Here is an 18,457-nt window from a genome sequence, read left to right as displayed (position 1 = left end):
GCCATTTAGTTATGGTCATCCAAGCATTCAAAAACAGGACCTCCGGAACAATCTGTCAGAAAAATCCGAAACAATCTTCATCCAGGGAACTCAGTATATGCCTGATGCATTTCTCACTCCTTTCACTTTAAAAACAAGTTGAATTAATTAGATTACTTATGATGAAGATAGATATGTAGGAAAGAAAAAGTAGCTAACTTTCACTGATATTCAGCATATCTCAAATTCTGCACCAATGGCCTGAAAGTACTTTTCAGGAAACAATACCTGGGGGAGAAAAGTACACGTTAAATGGCAATTAGCAATAGAATGTAATATAAGACTCAGTGTAGTTTTGGTTCTGATCAATCTTTACACAGTGCATTGTTCAGCTGTGTAGAAATTCTAATCTGAAGAGAGTAGAATCTAAGTAATTTGTCATAGCAAACAATGAAATGATGCTACCAGATAACGTTTTTGCTATTTTAAATTTCATAAATATTAAGTAGATGTGTTTGATTTAACTGATACAAGAGTTTGACTTTGTATTCTAGAACATGTTAAATAATTCATTCTTTCACTGTGTTTCTGCAGAGCACTAATTGCACAAAAAGAATGCAGCAGAAATAGAGTTTGCTCTTTGGGATGAGGTAGTAGGTTGTATAGTTTTAGGGTCACACCCACACTGGGAGATAACTATACAATCTACTGTCTTTCCTAAGGTTGCAGAATATCTTCCACAACCATCTAACACCAATTGATCTGTTGCATGTAATGCTGTTATATATCTATTATAAAGGTCTTGTATCTGTGATTTAAATCTCATTCTAGGATTTGACAGCAAACACTAATTGTAATAATGCAGTACATTTTCTTGGTTTGTGACTTTATTTATTCACTTCTGTGTTATACTTTTTTTAGGAGTCTAGAAATTGCAATAAAGTCTTGTAGTCTAGAAATTCTTGACGTGTGATTTTTGATCAAAAGTTTTCAGTACAAGTATTATCGTGAACTAATTTCCTTGTAGATAACAGTTAATTATTCCTTTCAATGACTTGGGTATATTTTAGATATATTTAGGTAATTAGTGCGGAAAGTTTACCCACCTTATGAATTTAACTACAGAGCTGCTTTTTCTGTATTATGTGATTTGTCCAGATTAATTAGCCCTTTCCTGTCAATTTCCTTTTTTAAAGGTTTTACGTTTTATAGTTCTGGAACAGGTGTGTGGATTCAATCAAAATGGAGTTGGTTGAGAGTTGAGGTACTCAATTCCCTGAGATGCTCACCTCTGTCAAGCATCGGGAGTATTGGTAGATGCTGCATGTTCATTTTCAAAGGGCAGCAAGGCCCTGCATTGAAAAGTGCATTGATGAACATTGTGAGTGCACAATTGGGTTTCATTGTGATACCTTGTATGTTTGAACAGCCTATCAATGTTGATATTGTGATCGTTAATGGCCATTTTGGCAAGATATTGGTGGATGGGTGTCAGCCATAAACTATAAAGCAACAAGAATTCAAAACTAAGCAGAGGTAAAATAGGGGACGGTTGTAAAATAATTGTCATTCCAACAAATAATGTCATTGGTAATCTAATTTTGTAAAGTTATCAGGTAGTGCCAAATTTTCTTGACAAAAAAGAAAAAAGTTCTGATTTCACAACAGACCTATTTTTATGAAAATAAGGACACTTTTTAAAGAAAATAAAATAAACATGGGCCTCTATTTAGACACTGAAGATTGCTTCATTGTATGGTTCTTGTACTTGAAAATGTTGAAGCAATTTCTCTTGACAGACAAAAACCTTAAGATGATCATTGTGGATAATATGGTGTGCTCCTGGGTAGAGGTAGTAGGTTGCATAGTTCGAGGACAGAGATTTTGGCCCAAAAGAGATAACTATACAACTTGCTGCCTTTCCTAGGGCATCATACTGAACATCACAACTGAATCTTCTGCAACCATGACTAGTCAACATAAACTACCTTAAAAAAAGGTGAGTTTTAAGTTCTGATCTTTAAACTTCTGTGTGTTTGAGGACAGCATAGACTTCTATTGTAAGCGTTTATGCTTTTGTGAGAGTTGCCATTATTTATTCATTAAAAAGTTGCTAATATTAATGATGGGAGGATTTTAGGATGTTTATTCCATTTTTTTGATAAACCTACTTTGGAAGTATATTTAATTAGGTGTGTATTTGTAGAATTATTTAAATAAAAAAAATTCTTTCAAAATTGTAGTTTCCTCTTTTTGATTGTAGATAATGTCTCGTTTCCCATATCAGGCAACTGTTAGAATATGGTTGAACCTAAATGGATGGCTAGTTTTTCTTGATGTTCAACATAATTACTATTGAATTCTCCATCATCAATATCCTGGGTGGGGGTTCCCATTAATCAGTAATTACTTGTATACTTAGTCATATTCAATGTGGCTTTAAAAACATCAATGAGAACTCTGCAGTGTGTAACCAAACTGCTGACTGTCCAAAGCCTGTCACCATCTATTAGGCACAAGATGGGCATATGATGAATACTCCCCACTTGCCTGGATGAGTGCAGCTCCAGTGACACTTTAAGTTTCACTGTCTAGGATAAAGCAGCTCGATTGTTTGGCAGTGCTGCCTTAAACATCCACTGATTTGCAGCAGCGTGTACATGTACAAGATACACTACAGCAACTTGCTGATGCTTTTTCAACAACACCATCCCAAATTCAACCTCTGCCACCTAAAGGGAATGACACATAGGAATGCAATCATCCGCAAATTCCCTTCAGGCTGTGCACAATCCTGATGTGGAACTGTTACTGTACCTTCACTCACTGGGTCAAGAACCTGGAATTCCCACCTACCTACATTCCTTCCCATCTCAGCATTCCAGGGTAGTTACAGATGGGCACTAAATGGTGCATTTGTTAGCTATGCTCAAATTCCTTGAAAGAAAGACTTAAAAACTTTCAGAAGTCTTTTTGGGATCATTTAGGCATTGCTATCAAGTTAAAATAGACAGGTCACATTTTTGTCCAAATGTTTCATGGTTCCAGCAGTAGAGTTTATATTCACTAATTCAGTGCTGCAATACATAATACGTTTATAAACACAATCTAGTATTTATAAATGGGATAGATAGTTTGGGGAAAGGTGTTTTGTAGAACAAAATATTCTGATGTTTAAGATCCTCTATAAGAATGATGGCATGGAGCATTCAGGGATATGTCTTGATAATTGAATTTTTAATAATCTCTTTATTTGGCTTGACAGTGTTTTGTGCTGTGCTAGCTGATAACAGCATCACCAGAGCATTAGGCCATCTAGGATTGTGATAAGCAATAGGATCCAACAGTTTATGTCCTAAATAGATTTGAGAAAAAAACAGGAAATCAAAATAATCAAAGCAAAATTTGCTTAAGTAAGAGAAATGAAGAGATCAAGAAAAAATTAATTGACAATGGCAAAAGAAATGTAATTTTAAAAAATAATTTACTATTTGCAAGAATAATTCATAATTCCTTTATGGGCCGAACAGGTTCATTGACATTACAGAAGTGCAAATCTTCAATAATTAGGTACACTGGTAATTTTGCAGCCCTACCATTCTCCAAATTTAATTGAGAATATTGCATTTTATGAAAAATATGTTGAATATCATTTTAAAGGGTCTGATGGAATGGCAAAATTTGTTCAGCAAATTGTAGCAACTCTTAATTCTCAATGTATGCCTTTACTACTAAAGTTCCTGGACATTTCACACATGAATAATGATGCACACATTAAACTTGCCATTACTTCAACACCAAAATCTTGGCCAACATTTTTGCCACTTACAGGGTAAAAGGTTTTTATTTTAAATTATATCTAGGGTATTATAAAGGATTGGCTAAAAGAATTGGCTGTGAGCAGTTTCTTCTTTTCTGGACAATCCTATTAATATTATTTCATTATTCTATACGTTCCCTTAGCAATTAAAATGTTATTTGGGAATCATCTTACAGGGGAAAGTGTATTCAGTGTGGCAGCCACTGAAAACAAACCTGCAGTTTTATTTTCAACTTGCCAGAGTCAATATACAATACACAGCTAAATCAAAAATCAACATGATATTATGAGCCACATGTACATAATGTTTAGTCACTTTGCAAAATAATACTTAACATTCATGCTATACAGATTATGGTAGTCTTTGTGATGGAAGAACTCTTTACAGATTGAAGTTGTATGCTTTTAGAACGTCTTTTCCATCCTTTGATTGAACAGCACCAACAATGCTTACATAGTCACACAATACATTTTTAAATCCCCTGCAAAAAGAGAACATATTTAACATGATGAGCATGTATACCTTTATGGTGGGGCAAAAAACTCCTTAAAATTAGATTCCTCCCTGATTGTAAATGACTAACGATCATGAATTTTCTTTTAATGGACTGGTCTACATCAATGTTATTAGCCTCTTGGTCTTCTAATCTCTACATTCTTACAGACAATATGCGTGCATTGGCTTTTCCAGTATAGTGGTATTACTTCAGTTATGCATAAAGTCCCATCTTTGCTGATCTCCATTCTTTCTCTTTAGCAGAAATAATTATAGGGTTAACTTGCATAATTGCCTCTTTAACCCTAATGTCACTGTTCTATCTGGTCATCAATGAGTCAGAATTTTATGAACTTTAAAACTGGAAAATCAAAAACAAAAAATAACAAATTGTTGAAGAAACTCAGTGGATCTGGCAACATCTGTAGAGATAAAGCAGAGTCAGAGTCAATGCTTCAGGTCCAGTGACCCTTCAGAAAACATGAAATTTTGCTGCTATGTGAAGTTTCACACTGGTTTTCATTGTGTTGTATCTCTGTCCCAAACTGCTTGCTCAGGCTGAACCCAACTTTGTGCAACTGTAGAATCTTAATGACATAAGCCATGTTACCTGTGCATCAAGCAATTTCACTCACCAAGACCATCAAGTTTCAACACCACATTTTATTACCACAGCTGCAGAAATGCTCATTCATAATTTTGCAAATTCCAACTAATGTGGCTTTACTACTTACATTCCCATATTTATTTTCCTCTATTAATAAAGAGCTCTGGTACCTTTTATTCTATCTTTTTCTAGAGCTAGAAAGTGGAACTTAATAATCATAAATCTCTTTTTAAAATTTCATCCTTTTGATAATCATTTTGACTAACCATTATTTGATCATTCCCTATCTCACTTGTGTAATGATTTGGGACATTATAGAACATCTATAACAAAGTACAAAGTTGTGATTCCTCATTATTACCAAATGATTGAAGTGCAAAGAAAGGGATCCTACCTGGACCTCAGGTGAGAACCCCCCAGCAAATGGTAATTACTTTCAAGATTGAGGCATTGATTTGCTTGTCTTTTCCAGGTATATACTCTAAGTGACAAATCCATCGATGCAGTGACCACACGGAAGGGATCCTTCGTATATAAAATTAAAACCTTGTGAGAACAGTTTAAAATTTAACATGGTTATCTAATGATCAAAACAAATTCAAACTCATACCACTGAAATTCCAGTGATTGTTTCCTTGTGGTCACGAAAGCTGGCATAGTGTGTGCCATCAATGGAAAACAGTTTCAGTTCGGTGCTGTGAACTAGAATGATGGTATTAATCCCATGGCCTTCAACAAGTATATTATTATTCCAGCCAGTTGTTTTGCAGCTGAAGTTTCCAACCTGTTTAGCTTTTATAAAGAAAATATCAAGTGATTAACTTCACATAACCATTTAAGGTGTAACTTCAAAAGGGAAAAGACTATAACACTACAGTAGCCCCGTTCCTGGATCTACTCAATTTAATCAATGGGTACATTAGTTGTACCAGTTCCTTCAACTTTTTGAAGCTATGGATCAATGAGAAATATGCACCTGTTAAATCTGACTAGTCATTAGAAACACCAAGATTTGCATCCAAGTACACTGCTGCCCTCCACTATTTCATTAAAGTCTAATTAGCAGGATATGAGAACGAAACAATCCTGTTGTGTTCTTGTGAACTTGCCAAACGTCCCAAGCACTCTGACCATCAAGAGCAGGATATTTAATGTAACTGGTAGGTGCAGTTACAAGACAATTTGAGTGTATTGTTAACAAACTAATCAATCTCCAGCATCTGCAGTCCTCACTACTTCTCCTAAATTATCAGAGATATACTGCTGTTGTCTTATGGTTAAATCTGAACTAACAAATACAAAAAACACAAATTGCACTGAGCTGAAATCATGTTGCTGAAGCTTGCAGAATAATAAATTTCAAACTATAAATAACAGGAAATCAGAAATAAATGCAGTAATGAAACATCTATATGATGGCTTTAATCTGCATATAGATTGGGCAAATCAAATTCCTCCTGTATATATTGGATGGTTGTCTGAGGCAGTCTTAGACTGAGTATTTTACAAAGAGAAATGAATAAATTGGTGATGTAGTTGACAGACACCCCTTGGTGTCCATAAGATGATAGAATTCTTCACCAAGATGGAGAATGAGGTGGGTGATTCTGAGACTGAGCCATAAATTTTATTAAAGGGGAACAATGAAAGATTAGGAATTGCTACTGCAATGAATGACAGTGGATAAGCAATGGCAAACTTTCGAAGACTGAATATGTAAACAACAATAAAAAAATGTTTTGCATAAATACAAGGAGAACAATGGCCAAACCATGGCTTAAAAGCGATGTTAGAGAGTATTATTAGCAAAGAAAAAAGAAGAGTCATAAAAATTGTCAAGAAAACAAATAGACTTGAGGTTGGAAAAAGTTTAGAAACCAAAGGAGAACCAAGGGATTGATTAAGGGGAAAATAGAAGAGAGAGTAAGCTTGCAGTGAACAAAACTAAAAGTTTCTATAGGTGTATAAAAGAAAAAAAAAATTGGTGAAAACTAAAGTAGGTTTAAGTCAGTAGCAGGGAATTTATGATGGGAAACAAAAAAATGGCTGATAAACTTAATTCCTATTCATGAAGGGGGACTAAATAACATACCAGAAATGGAGAACACAGGATTTATTGAAAGGTAGGAAGAAACCAAATCTGTATTAGTAGAGAATGGTGTTGGATAAATTGAGGGATTGAAGGCTGATTAATCATCAGTGCCTGATAATCTTCATCCCTGAGCATTTAGGAAGTGGGCCTAGAAATAGTGGCTGCTATATGGTGGTCATCTTTCAAAATTCTTTAGACTTGGGAACATTTTTTATAAATTGGAGGGCAGCTCATGTAACCCGAATAGTTAATGATGGACCATTAAGTCTGACATCAGTAGTGGGGAACATGCTGGATGACGTGAATCTGCATACAGATTGGGCAAATTGGTCAAATTCCGACAGAAGACACAAAGCTAAGTGAAAGGGTAAGCTGTGAGGATGATGCAAAGATGTTGCAGTGAGATTTGGACAGGCTGAGTGAGTTGTCAAACCTGGCAGGTGCAGGTACCGTGGTTAAATCCATGATCGTAGCAATTCAAGGTTTTCTCAGGCCATCTATTTTCAAGAACTTTACAGACTAGCATTGGGGGATCCAAGTAGATGTGATTTATTTGGAATTTCAGAAGGCTTTCAACAAAGTCCCATGCAAGAGATTAATGCATAAATTTAAAGTGCATGGTATTGGAGGTAGTATATAGAGATAAATTGAAAATTGGTTTACAGACAGCAAATAAAGAGTAGGAATAAATGAGTCTTTCTGAATGGCTTTGAAGTAACATAGAAGATTGATGAGGGCAGAGCAGTGGATGTGATCTGTATGGACTTCAGTAAGGTGTTTGACAACTTTCCCCATGGGAGACTGATTAGCAAGGTTAGATCTCATGCAATACAGGGAAAACTAGCCATTTGGATACAGAACTGGCTCAAAGGTAGAAGGTGGAGGGTTGTTTTTCAGAGTGGAGGCCTGTGACCAGTGGAGTGCCACAAGGATCTGTGCTGGGCCCTCTACTTTTTGTCATTTACATAAATGATTTGGATGCAAGCATGAGAGGTACAGTTAGTAAGTTTGCAGATGACACCAAAATTGGAGGCGTAATGGACAGCGAAGAGGGTTACCTCAGATTACAACAGAATCTGGACCAGATGGGCCAATGGGCTGAGAAGTGGCAGATGGAGTTTAATTCAGATAAACGCAAGGTGCTGCATTTTGGGAAAGCAAATCTTAGCAGGTCTTATACACGTAATGGTAATGTCCTAGGGAGTGTTGCTGAACAAAGAGACCTTGGAGTGCAGATTCATAGCTCCTTGAAAGTGGAGTCACGGGAGATAGGATAGTGAAGAAGGCGTTTGGTATGCTTTCCTTTATTGGTCAGAGTATTGAGTACAGGAGTTTGGAGGTCATATTGCGGCTGTACAGGACATTGGTTAGGCTACTGTTGGAAAATTGCGTGCAATTCTGGTCTCCTTCCTATTGGAAAGATGTTGTGAAGCTTGAAAAGGTTCAGAAAAGATCTACAAGGATGTTGCCAGGGTTGGAGGATTGAGCTCTAGGGAGAAGCTGAACAGGCTAGGGCTGTTTTCCCTGGAGCATCAGAGGCTAAGGGGTGACCTTATAGAGGTTTACAAAGTTATGAGGGGCATGGATAGGGTAAATAGGCAACGTCTTCTCCTTGGGGTCGGGGAGTCCAGAACTAGAGGGCATAGGTTGAGGGTGAGAGGGGAAAGATATAAAAGAGACCTAAGGGGCAACTCTTTGACGCAGAGGGTGGTACGTGTATGGAATGAGTGCCAGAGGATGTGATGGAGGCTGGTACAATTGCAACATTTAAGAGGCATTTGGATGGGTATATGAATAGGAAGGGTTTGGAGGGATATGGGCCGGGTGCTGGCAGGTGGGACTAGATTGGGTTGGGATATCTGGTTGGAATGGACAGGTTGGACCAAAGTGTCTTGATTCCATGCTGTACATCTCTATGGCAGGCAGTGACAAGCAGGATACTCTGGTGATCTATACCAGCAGCTGAAAATGTGTTGCTGGAAAAGCGCAGCAGGTCAGGCAGCATCCAAGGAACAGGAGATTTGACGTTTCGGGCATAAGCCCTTCTTCAGGATCTATACCAGCAATCCAGCTGTTCACAAAATGTGTTAATGATTTAGATGAGGGACCTAAATGTATACTCAAAACTTTAACGTGACACAAAGCTTGGTGGAAGAGTAAGCATTGAGGAGGATGCAGAGATGTTGCAGTGTGATTTAGACAGGCTGAGACAGGTACCAAATACAGGCCAGATGCCGGATAATGTGGTTAAATGTGAGGTTATCCACAAAGATGGCAACAAAAGGAAGGCACATTATGATTTGGCTGGCTGTAAATTAAGGTGTGGGAATGTTCAATAAGACCAGGGTGTCCTAGTTCACCAGTCACTGAACATAAGCATATAGGTGCTATAGGTAGTAAAGAAGGCAAGCTGTATGTCGGCCTGGTTTGACTATAGGAACAAGGATGTCTTGTTGCAATTATAGGCAATTGGCCACATCTGTGTGGAGTATTGATCATCTTATCTGAGGAAGGAGATTCTTGCTAGGTTGGCAGGACTGACGTATTAAGAGAGTTTGAGTCAGTTATGATTGCATTAACTGGAATTTAGAAGAATGAAGTGGATCTCAAACCTATAAAAGTTCTTCAGGACCCCAGACAGGTTAGATGCAGGAAAGATGTTTCCGATGGTGGGATCGTCCAGAACCAAAAGTCATAGTTCAAGGATGTAGGTAAATCATTTAGGATGGAGATGGAGAAATTTCTTTCACCCAGAGAGTGGCAAGCCTATGGTCACTACCACAGAAAGTCTTTGAGACTAAGACACTGTTTTCAAAGAGGATGTAGATATAGCTCTTGAGAACCATATGGAAGGAGAACAGTAGTAAGTTGTTGAGCTCAATAGTCAGCCATGACCATATTGAATGGCGGAGCAGGCTCAAGGGATTGAATCTTCTAGATTTCTAAATCCAAAAGCTTTGAATAAATTAATAAGATTTCACCAAGATATCATTTTAAACACAAAATAGAAATCATTATTACCTTGTATTTCCAGTTTCTGTTTTGTTTTCTGAAGATTGATATCAAATGTAACAATAGTGATTTCAGATGACATGCCATTGCTATGGGTTACAGTAACTACTCTGGATGGTTTTTTTGGTAACCAGCAAGCCATAAAACAACTACTCAGTGGTAGAGAATCTGTTGACAATCTGTCATCAACAACAGAGTTTGATAAGAGTTCTGTTCGCAATACCTGGAAGAAGTACACCTTGTTTTAGTGACTGTTGCTATATGAAATTAAGTATATTTAATGAAATGTCTAGCAATCAAAATTTTTATAAACCACCATAATCAACCTACTGACTTTCCTCTCTAGAAACAACATAGGGAAAGTATCAAAAACAGAAGTTGCTGTAAAAGCTTGGCAGGTCTGGCTGCATCTGTGAAGAAAAAATCAGAGTTAATGTTTAACTGAGGAAGGATCACCAGATCAGAGATACTGACTCTGATTTTTCTTCACAGATACTGCCAGCCTTGCTGAGCTTTTCCAGCAGCTTCTGTTTTTGTTTGATTTACAGCATACCCAGTTCTTTTGGGTTTTTAAAAAATAGGGCAAAGTATCATTTGATTCTTGTTTTAATGTTAAGGAGATTGGTAATAATATTCACTGTAGAAATTGTCCATTGTCATTTTGAATAATATTTGAACTCTTCACAATAATAGGTTCAACTTTATAGTCCAGTGATGACATTAATTGGTTTGGAAATGTTGTAAGTGTTAAATTGATGACACTGACCTCTTGAAATTGATTTCTGACCTGCACTTTCTTTGAACCAGAAGCATTAAATTGTAAAACTTGTTTTTATATCTCCATGCAGATTCTAGAGTGTGATACACAAAGGAAATAATTAAGCTGCATTGTTGCTTGCAATCTCTCACTGTTTTTCGATACTGATTTAAGCAAACATTTTATTCACTGACACTAATGGAGTGCTGATTGATCAAATATTCCAGATAATCAAGAGGTATGCATAAACAATGTAAAAAAACACTAAATAATAGAAGCACAATGCAAGGGGCATACGCACTGTTATACTTTATTTACATCATAAATCACTTAATTAATAAGGCAACTTTGCCTTAAATAAAACCTAATTGCAGAGGACCTTCTCACTTGCACCCTCAACTGACTACATTGGCATTGCAGTAGATTGTGGTGTTGGAGAGAAATTAACTTGAAATTGAACCAACTTTTGATATTTTGTGGCCAATTGATTGAACAAGTATATTTCCACTGAGCTAAGTAAATTAAACAACTATTATATTAGGACAGAAAATTACAATGGACTGTGGTATTGGAGGTATAATTTTTACACTGATCAAGACTGCTGGTTCATTAAGGTGCCAGTTGAAGCAAAGTATACTGTACTATGACACTGTTCATACACAAACATATTACAGCTTCAGTTACTCATCAGCCAATTGTTCATGTTGGGAATAAGAAGGAACATCAGTACTCAATGAACTTCATACAAAAAGGACTAAAATTAATATTTAAATATTCACAGCCTGTCCAGCGACGTGTCTTGTAATATTTTGAAGCCTGCAATTATTTCACAGACAGTATGAAGCCAAACAGTGTCAAATCTGAGACGAGTGTGCAGATCTTTTACTTTGTGCCAATCTGAGTTTCACTTACACTACCACCTTAGCAGCATTGCACATTAAAAGTGTTTTGCCTCAATGTGATCAGTAGTACATTAATGGTTAGAGAGTAGGGTTGATTTCAACAACACTTAGAATTGCTGCTACATTAGAGCAGTAATAACATTTGATATTACAGCATTCTAAATTTATAAAGGACACGTTAGAAAATCATAGGGAGGAAAAGTTTACCTTAGCAGGGATATCATTACTTTCTTCTGTACCGGCGATGATCCATTGCTGATTGGGTGATACCAGTAGAAAATCTACTTGATAATCCTTCACCACTGACAAGTGAGAGATCTGGCTAAGATTAGGAATAGTTAGTGTGATAAGTGCACCCCTTCTAGTGCCAGCCTATAAATGAAAGACAAACTTTTAAAACATGGTATTTCAATTTTTGGTAAAAAAATCAACAATATGGGGAACAAAATTAGAAATTCTGGACAGGTTCAGCAGGTCTGGCAGCATCAGTGGAGAGAAATCATCAGAATTAACATCTCTGGCTCAGTGATGCTTGGTCAGAACAGTGCTTTTGTTTGATTTACAACATCGGCAGTTCTTTCAGTTTTTCAAGAGTTTGTGGAATGGGCGAGAAAGTATATCAGAAGCCCAAAATTAGCTATGATTTTACTATTGGTGGAGCAAGCTTGTTTCACTTCTGGATCTCTTACTTTCCCCATTCTTCACTATTGTGCAAAATTATCCATTCTTTGTGATGATCTTGGATGTACAATTTCCCCTGAAGGGCTCTGGCCCGAAACATCGAATTTCCTGTTCCTTGGATGCTGCCTGACCTGCTGTGCTTTAACCAGCAACACATTTTCAGCTCTGATCTCCAGCATCTGCAGACCTCACTTTTTACTGTACAATTTCCCTGCTTTATTTTAAACTCTGTCCATTTTACCTTTGATTTCACATCCTCCCAGCCATCAGCTGTAGTGGAGAATTAGGAATTCAGTCACTCGAGGAGTTAAGCCATAAGAGATCAAAAGGGTACATGGACTATTGTAAACTGTACACAACTTTCATGCCCTGATTTATTATCAAACAAAAATTTCAGCAGAGCAACTATGATTACCAAAAGGAACTGCCTGGGCAAAACTGATCTGGAAATGAAAAAACAGCATTAATTAGAAAAGGAAAAAATATAATTTCAGAAACTGTGGAAGTTAAATTTAAGAGGGATAAAAATAGAAATATTTGGAAATGTGTGCCAGTGAGTTAAAAAGGCTGAACTCACAATGCCAGTAAGGGAATGTCTTTGCTCATTATCAGTTTAGGTAAAGTGGTACCCACATTTGTTCTACTGGGAATGATAGAAGAGTGTACCTCTAAATTTTTTTTTTGGTCAAAAAGAATCAATTCTGTATGTTTGCATCTTCTGTAAAGCACTTTATCATTCAAATATGTTATAACTTGAGTCAAGCTAACCATGATACACACTGAAGTAGATAAATGCTTTGTATTTCTTTGACTATGGGTTTCGGGAAACAATTGTTCTAAAATGCTAGACTCCCAATCTGAGTGTATTCTCCATTGGGAGCTTAAAAGTCAGAAATTCTTGTCCTGACTAATGCCAATTTTCAAGACTGTATCTTTCCTACTGCATTTGGTATATCTGTCAAACATGTCATAGAATACTGACCTATAGACATGAAAAATGACTGACCAAATTCTGGAGGAATTATTATCATTCAACAGCATACTTATTTATTTAAGAGGGCAAATAAAACTATGGGCAATTAAAATTTCCAAGAAACAATGCAAATTGATTTCACCCCTAATTTAACAAATGAAACTCTGACATCTGATCTAAACTTTTCTCACCTATAGCTGTGCCCATTTTAAAATTAGGGAGCATGAATATTATTTAATACATTAACATACAGTTAGGTAAAGCTGGTTATCCACTTTGCAGGTGACCAAATGACCAACTGTACATGAAGTATCATATGCAGCCAACTCCTCTCCAGTCTGCCCATTCCAAACTTTGATTTTTCCCTTTGAGTCTGCGGTGATAGCAAGGTCTTTTTGTGGAACAGTTATTAATTTCACCAATGGCTCTTCTTGCACTGGAGTTGACCACAATTGTTTACCCTTTAAAAAAACATGTATAGTAATGAGCCTTCTGAACAAAGGACCATATACAGTTTTACATGAAATGTTATGCATATATAAATATATACAGTGAAATACTATATTTAATTAATTTCTCATGTATAAATTGACCCCCAATATTTAACCAAAATATTGGAAACTTTGTAATTACCACCCACTTGCTGAAACATTTGGTGCAGATCTACTCTGACAGAATTATAAAATAGCCCATACCATTAAAGCAAACCTTTGTCTCTTTGTGGTCTACTGTGGAGGAAAAAGTGGAAATAGTCTCCCACAAAGCAATTCTGCAATCACAAGACAATGGGAGATGATGTATTTCAACCCTTGCAATGTTACTCTTGTAAAAGTTGATTTCCTACTTTCTGACAAAAATTGTCTTAGAAGCTAGACTTATATACCAGCATATGGTAATCTTGCTAAATTAATCAAATTCAACACACTGTTCCCAAATTTTGTTCTCTATCTCTTTTGGTAATTGCTGGAATAAAGTAGATACACACTTGATCAGAGGCTTCAGGGCATGTAGGATTGCCGCCATAACAACCTGTTCTATTTATTGACAATTCTCGGTGTGAGGAAATTCTTCAGAAATTTAATTCATAATTGTGATGTGTTTTACTCGCTCTGAAAGTCAACTTTATCAAATGCATTTAATATTTTAAAAATTAACAAGGTTCTTTTCAACTTTTTACATGAAAATAAAGTTTTATTTTATCATAGCAAATTAACAATAATCAACCTCCGATTGTGAAACTCAGCCAGGAGGAAGCTGATTTTACAGGACTAGAGCATTCATAATAAAAGAATTATAATTTTATACACCTTTTGTTACTTGACATTTCATATTGTTCTTAGCATCAAGTGAATTTATAACTGATTGCGCTAACCTCTTGAACGCTCCATGCTCGCAGTGTACCGTCTCTAGATGCTGTGCAAACCAATGATTTACAAATCCCAGTATCAAACTGATGGTCAGGATTACTCAGGTACTGCAGGCCAGTAATACTGTCTTTGAAGATGAAAACAAACAGAGGCACCCATGAACAATTTGCTGTTTTATTATAGTTCGTTAGGAGAGATGTCTGGTTAGAAGCAATGTTCAGATTGAACTTTATTTTCCTTGCATGGAATCCTCTATTCCAAGCTTTTCTTTCAAACTATAGCTGATTTTAATCCATCCTGCATGGCAGAATAGCGCTGGTGGGGTATTAGAATTGTGGCTGGAGAAAACCCCTTTTGTTCTCCAAATTTACCTTATTCTCACAGAACGTAAAGTTGTGAATTTTCGGGGAGTACACCCTGTCAGCTTAGAAGTCTGCACATTAATCCTCAAACTCAGTAGCACCCATGTTCCCCTCCCCCATTCTGCTCTGTGACATTCCCAATTGCCAACATAATAGCTTCCAGCTTAGTGCCCTCAGCTGTCTTGCTCCTGCTTCAGGTAACCAGAAAGTGTATCTGGGAGAGTGAGTGTGACGTGGGTTAGTGGTCAGCATATCATGGCTTTAAGTGGGATGGGGGGGAATAAAAAGGATGACTGCGGTCATGATGGGGGAAAAGAGGGTTGTTCTATGTCAAAAGATAACTTTTATCAGTCTGCACTCTACTGATAGCTTCTGTTCAGTTAACCACACTCCATATAACTCTCACCCCACTGATCATAGTTCCACACATTTATGTAACCATGCTGCACACATACAATGAACCCTTAATTCATATATCCATCGTTCCTCATTTTATTAGGTCTCAGGCATTTCTTTAGACCATTTTAGAAAGTAAGAGTATGGTTGTTGGTGTCAGGAAATTGGCACCTGAATGTACAGAAGTGAAATGGGGAATAGGAGATTGGGAAATGAGATAGCGTAGGCCCCAGTATTCTCTGCTGCAGCACTGCCAGAAGAAGCAGCTATTAGGTGGTGAGTTAAAGGTAGGCTGTTTGTTATGGATAATATTAAAGGGGACAAATGAGAAAGAGGGGAATACAAAGTCTGGGAATTCTTACTGAAAAGAGCAGGGTTTGAGCACCATTAGACCATGGGTTGCTTAAGCATTAGTGGCTATTAAAGTAAGTGTAGAATATTATTTATTAATAAATTGGATAAGTATTTGAAAGGGAGGCATTATAAACTGATCTGAGGGGAAGTCACTGTTCGTATTCAGCATATGGAGAGAGCTTTAGGGGAAAACTTGAGAAAGAGTAAGTGATAGAAGAGAGCAAACGTACACAAGCATATTTAATTAAAAAAGCATTTAGAGTCATAGAGATGTACAGCTTTGAAACAGACCCTCTGTCCAACCCGTCCACGCCAACCAGATATCCCAACCCAATCTAGTCCCACTTGCCAGCACCCGGCCCATATCCCTCCAAACCCTTCTATTCATATTCCCATCCAAATGCCTCTTAAATGTTGCAATTGTACCAGCCTCCACCACTTCCTCTGGCAGCTCATTCCATACATGTATCACCCTCTGTGTGAAAAAGTTGCCCCTTAGGTCTCTTTTATATCTTTCCCCTCGCCCTAAACCTATGCCCTCTAGGTCTGGACTCCCCAACCCCAGGGAAAACACGTTGCCTATTTACCCTACCAATGCCCCTCATAATTTTGTAAACCTCTATAAGGTCACCCCTTAGCCTCTGACGCTCCAGGGAAAACAGCCCCAGCCTGTTCAGCTTCTCCCTATAACTCAAATCCTCCAACCTGGCAACATTCTTGTAGATCTTTTCTGAACCCTTTCAAGTTTCACAACATCTATCTGATAGGAAGGAGACCAGAATTGCACGCAATATTCCAACAGTGGCCTAACCAGTGTCCTGTACAGCCGCAACATGACCTCCCAACTCCTGTACTCAATACTCTGACCAATAAAGGAAAGCATACCAAACGCCGCCTTCACTATCCTATCTACCTGCGACTCCACTTTCAAAGAGCTATGAACCTGCACTCCGAGGTCTCTTTGTTCAGCAACACTCCCTAGGACCTTACCATTATGTGTATAAGACCTGCTAAGATTTGCTTTCCCAAAATGCAGCACATCTCATTTATCTGAATTAAACTCCATCTGCCACTTCTCAGCCCATTGGCCCATCTGGTCAAGATTCTGTTGTAATCTGAGGTAACCCTCTTTGCTGTTAACTACACCTCCAATGTTGCTGTCATCTGCAAACTTAGTAACTGTACCTCTTATGCTCACATCCAAATCATTTATGTAAATGACAAAAAGTAAAGGATCCAGCACCGATCCTTGTGGCAATCCACTGGTCACAGGCCTCCAGTCTGAAAAAGACCCTCCAACACTACCCGGTGTCTTCGACCTTTGAGCCAGTTCTGTATCCAAATGGCTAGTTCTCCCTGTATTCTATGAGATGGACGTTACTAATTAGTGTCCTATGGGGAACGTTGAACATCTTACTGAAGTCCATACAGATCACATCTACCACTCTGCCCTCATCAATCCTCTTTGTTACTTCCTCAAAAAACTCAAGTTTGTGAGACATGATTTCCCACACACAAAGCTATGTTGACTATCCCTAATCAGTCGTTGCCTTTCCAAATACATGTACATCCTGTCCCTCAGGATTCCCTCCAACAATTTGCCCACCACCGACGTCAAGCTCACCGTTCTATAGTTCTCTGGCTTGTCCTTACCGCCCTTCTTAAACAGTGGCACCACATTAGCCAAACTCCAATCTTCCGGCACCTCACCTGTGACTTTCAATGATACAAATATCTCAGCAAGAGGCCCAGCAATCACTTCTCTAGCTTCCCACAGAGTTCTAGGGTACACCTGACCAGGTCCTGGGGATGTATCCACCTTTACTCGTTTCAAGGCATCCAGCACTTCCTCCTCTGTAATATGGACATTTTGCAAGATGTCACCCTCTATTTCCCTATAATCTATATCTTCCATGTCCTTTTCCACAGTAAGTACTGAAGCAAAATACTTGTTTAGTATCTCCCCCATTTTCTGCTGCTCCACACAAAGGCCGCCTTGCTGATCTTTGAGGGGCCCTATTCTCTCCCTAGTTCCCTTTTGTCCTTAATGTATTTGTAAAAACGCTTTGGATTCTCCTTCATTCTATTTGCCAAAGCGATCTCATGTCCCCTTTTTGCCTGATTTCTCTCTTAAGTATACTCCTACTTCCTTTATTCTCTAAGGATTCACTCGATCCATCCTGTTTATACCTGACATATGCTTCCTTCTTTTTCTGAACCAAACCCTCAATTTCTTTAGTCATCCAGCATTCCCTATACCTACCAGCCTTTCCTTTCACCCTAACAGGAATATACTTTCACTGGATTCTCATTATCTCATTTCTGAAGGCTACCCATTTTCCAGCCGTCCCTTTACCTGTGAACATCTGCCCCCAATCAGCTTTCGAAAGTTCTTGCCTAAAACCGTCAAAATTGGCCTTTCTCCAATTTAGAACTTCAACTTTTAGATCTGGTCTATCTAATAGAATTATGGTCGCTGACCCCAAAGTGCTCCTCCACTGACACCTCAATTACCTGCCCTGCCTTATTTCCCAAGAATAGGTCAGATTTTGCACCTTCTCTAGTAGGTATATCCACATATATCAGAAAATTGTCTTGTACATACTTAACAAATTCCTCTCCATCTAAATCCTTAACACTATGGAGGTCCCAGTCTATG

At 37.8% G+C, this 18,457-nt stretch overlaps 1 protein-coding gene across 2 annotated transcripts in view; it reads right to left on the bottom strand.

Annotated features, from left to right (window-relative positions):
* Positions 1–3,477: 3,477 nt before the first annotated feature.
* fbxw12 (F-box and WD repeat domain containing 12) overlaps positions 3,478–18,457 on the bottom strand; it is a 29,553-nt gene continuing 14,573 nt past the window's right edge. The window contains exons 4-10 of one of the 2 annotated variants that reach the window (XM_060835156.1): positions 14,692–14,813; positions 13,571–13,780; positions 11,873–12,037; positions 10,016–10,229; positions 5,513–5,694; positions 5,297–5,427; positions 3,478–4,281 (exon numbers count right to left, since the gene is read on the bottom strand). In XM_060835156.1, coding sequence (XP_060691139.1) covers positions 4,182–4,281; positions 5,297–5,427; positions 5,513–5,694; positions 10,016–10,229; positions 11,873–12,037; positions 13,571–13,780; positions 14,692–14,813 — 1,124 coding nt within the window. In that variant the 3' untranslated portion in view covers positions 3,478–4,181. The remainder of the gene's footprint in view (positions 4,282–5,296; positions 5,428–5,512; positions 5,695–10,015; positions 10,230–11,872; positions 12,038–13,570; positions 13,781–14,691; positions 14,814–18,457) is intronic. The other variant, XM_060835157.1, reaches the window with a different exon arrangement.

The sequence above is a fragment of the Hemiscyllium ocellatum genome, chromosome 14, assembly GCF_020745735.1.
Source record: "Hemiscyllium ocellatum isolate sHemOce1 chromosome 14, sHemOce1.pat.X.cur, whole genome shotgun sequence".
Taxonomy (NCBI): domain Eukaryota; kingdom Metazoa; phylum Chordata; class Chondrichthyes; order Orectolobiformes; family Hemiscylliidae; genus Hemiscyllium; species Hemiscyllium ocellatum.
This window is presented reverse-complemented; position numbering and strand designations above follow the sequence as displayed.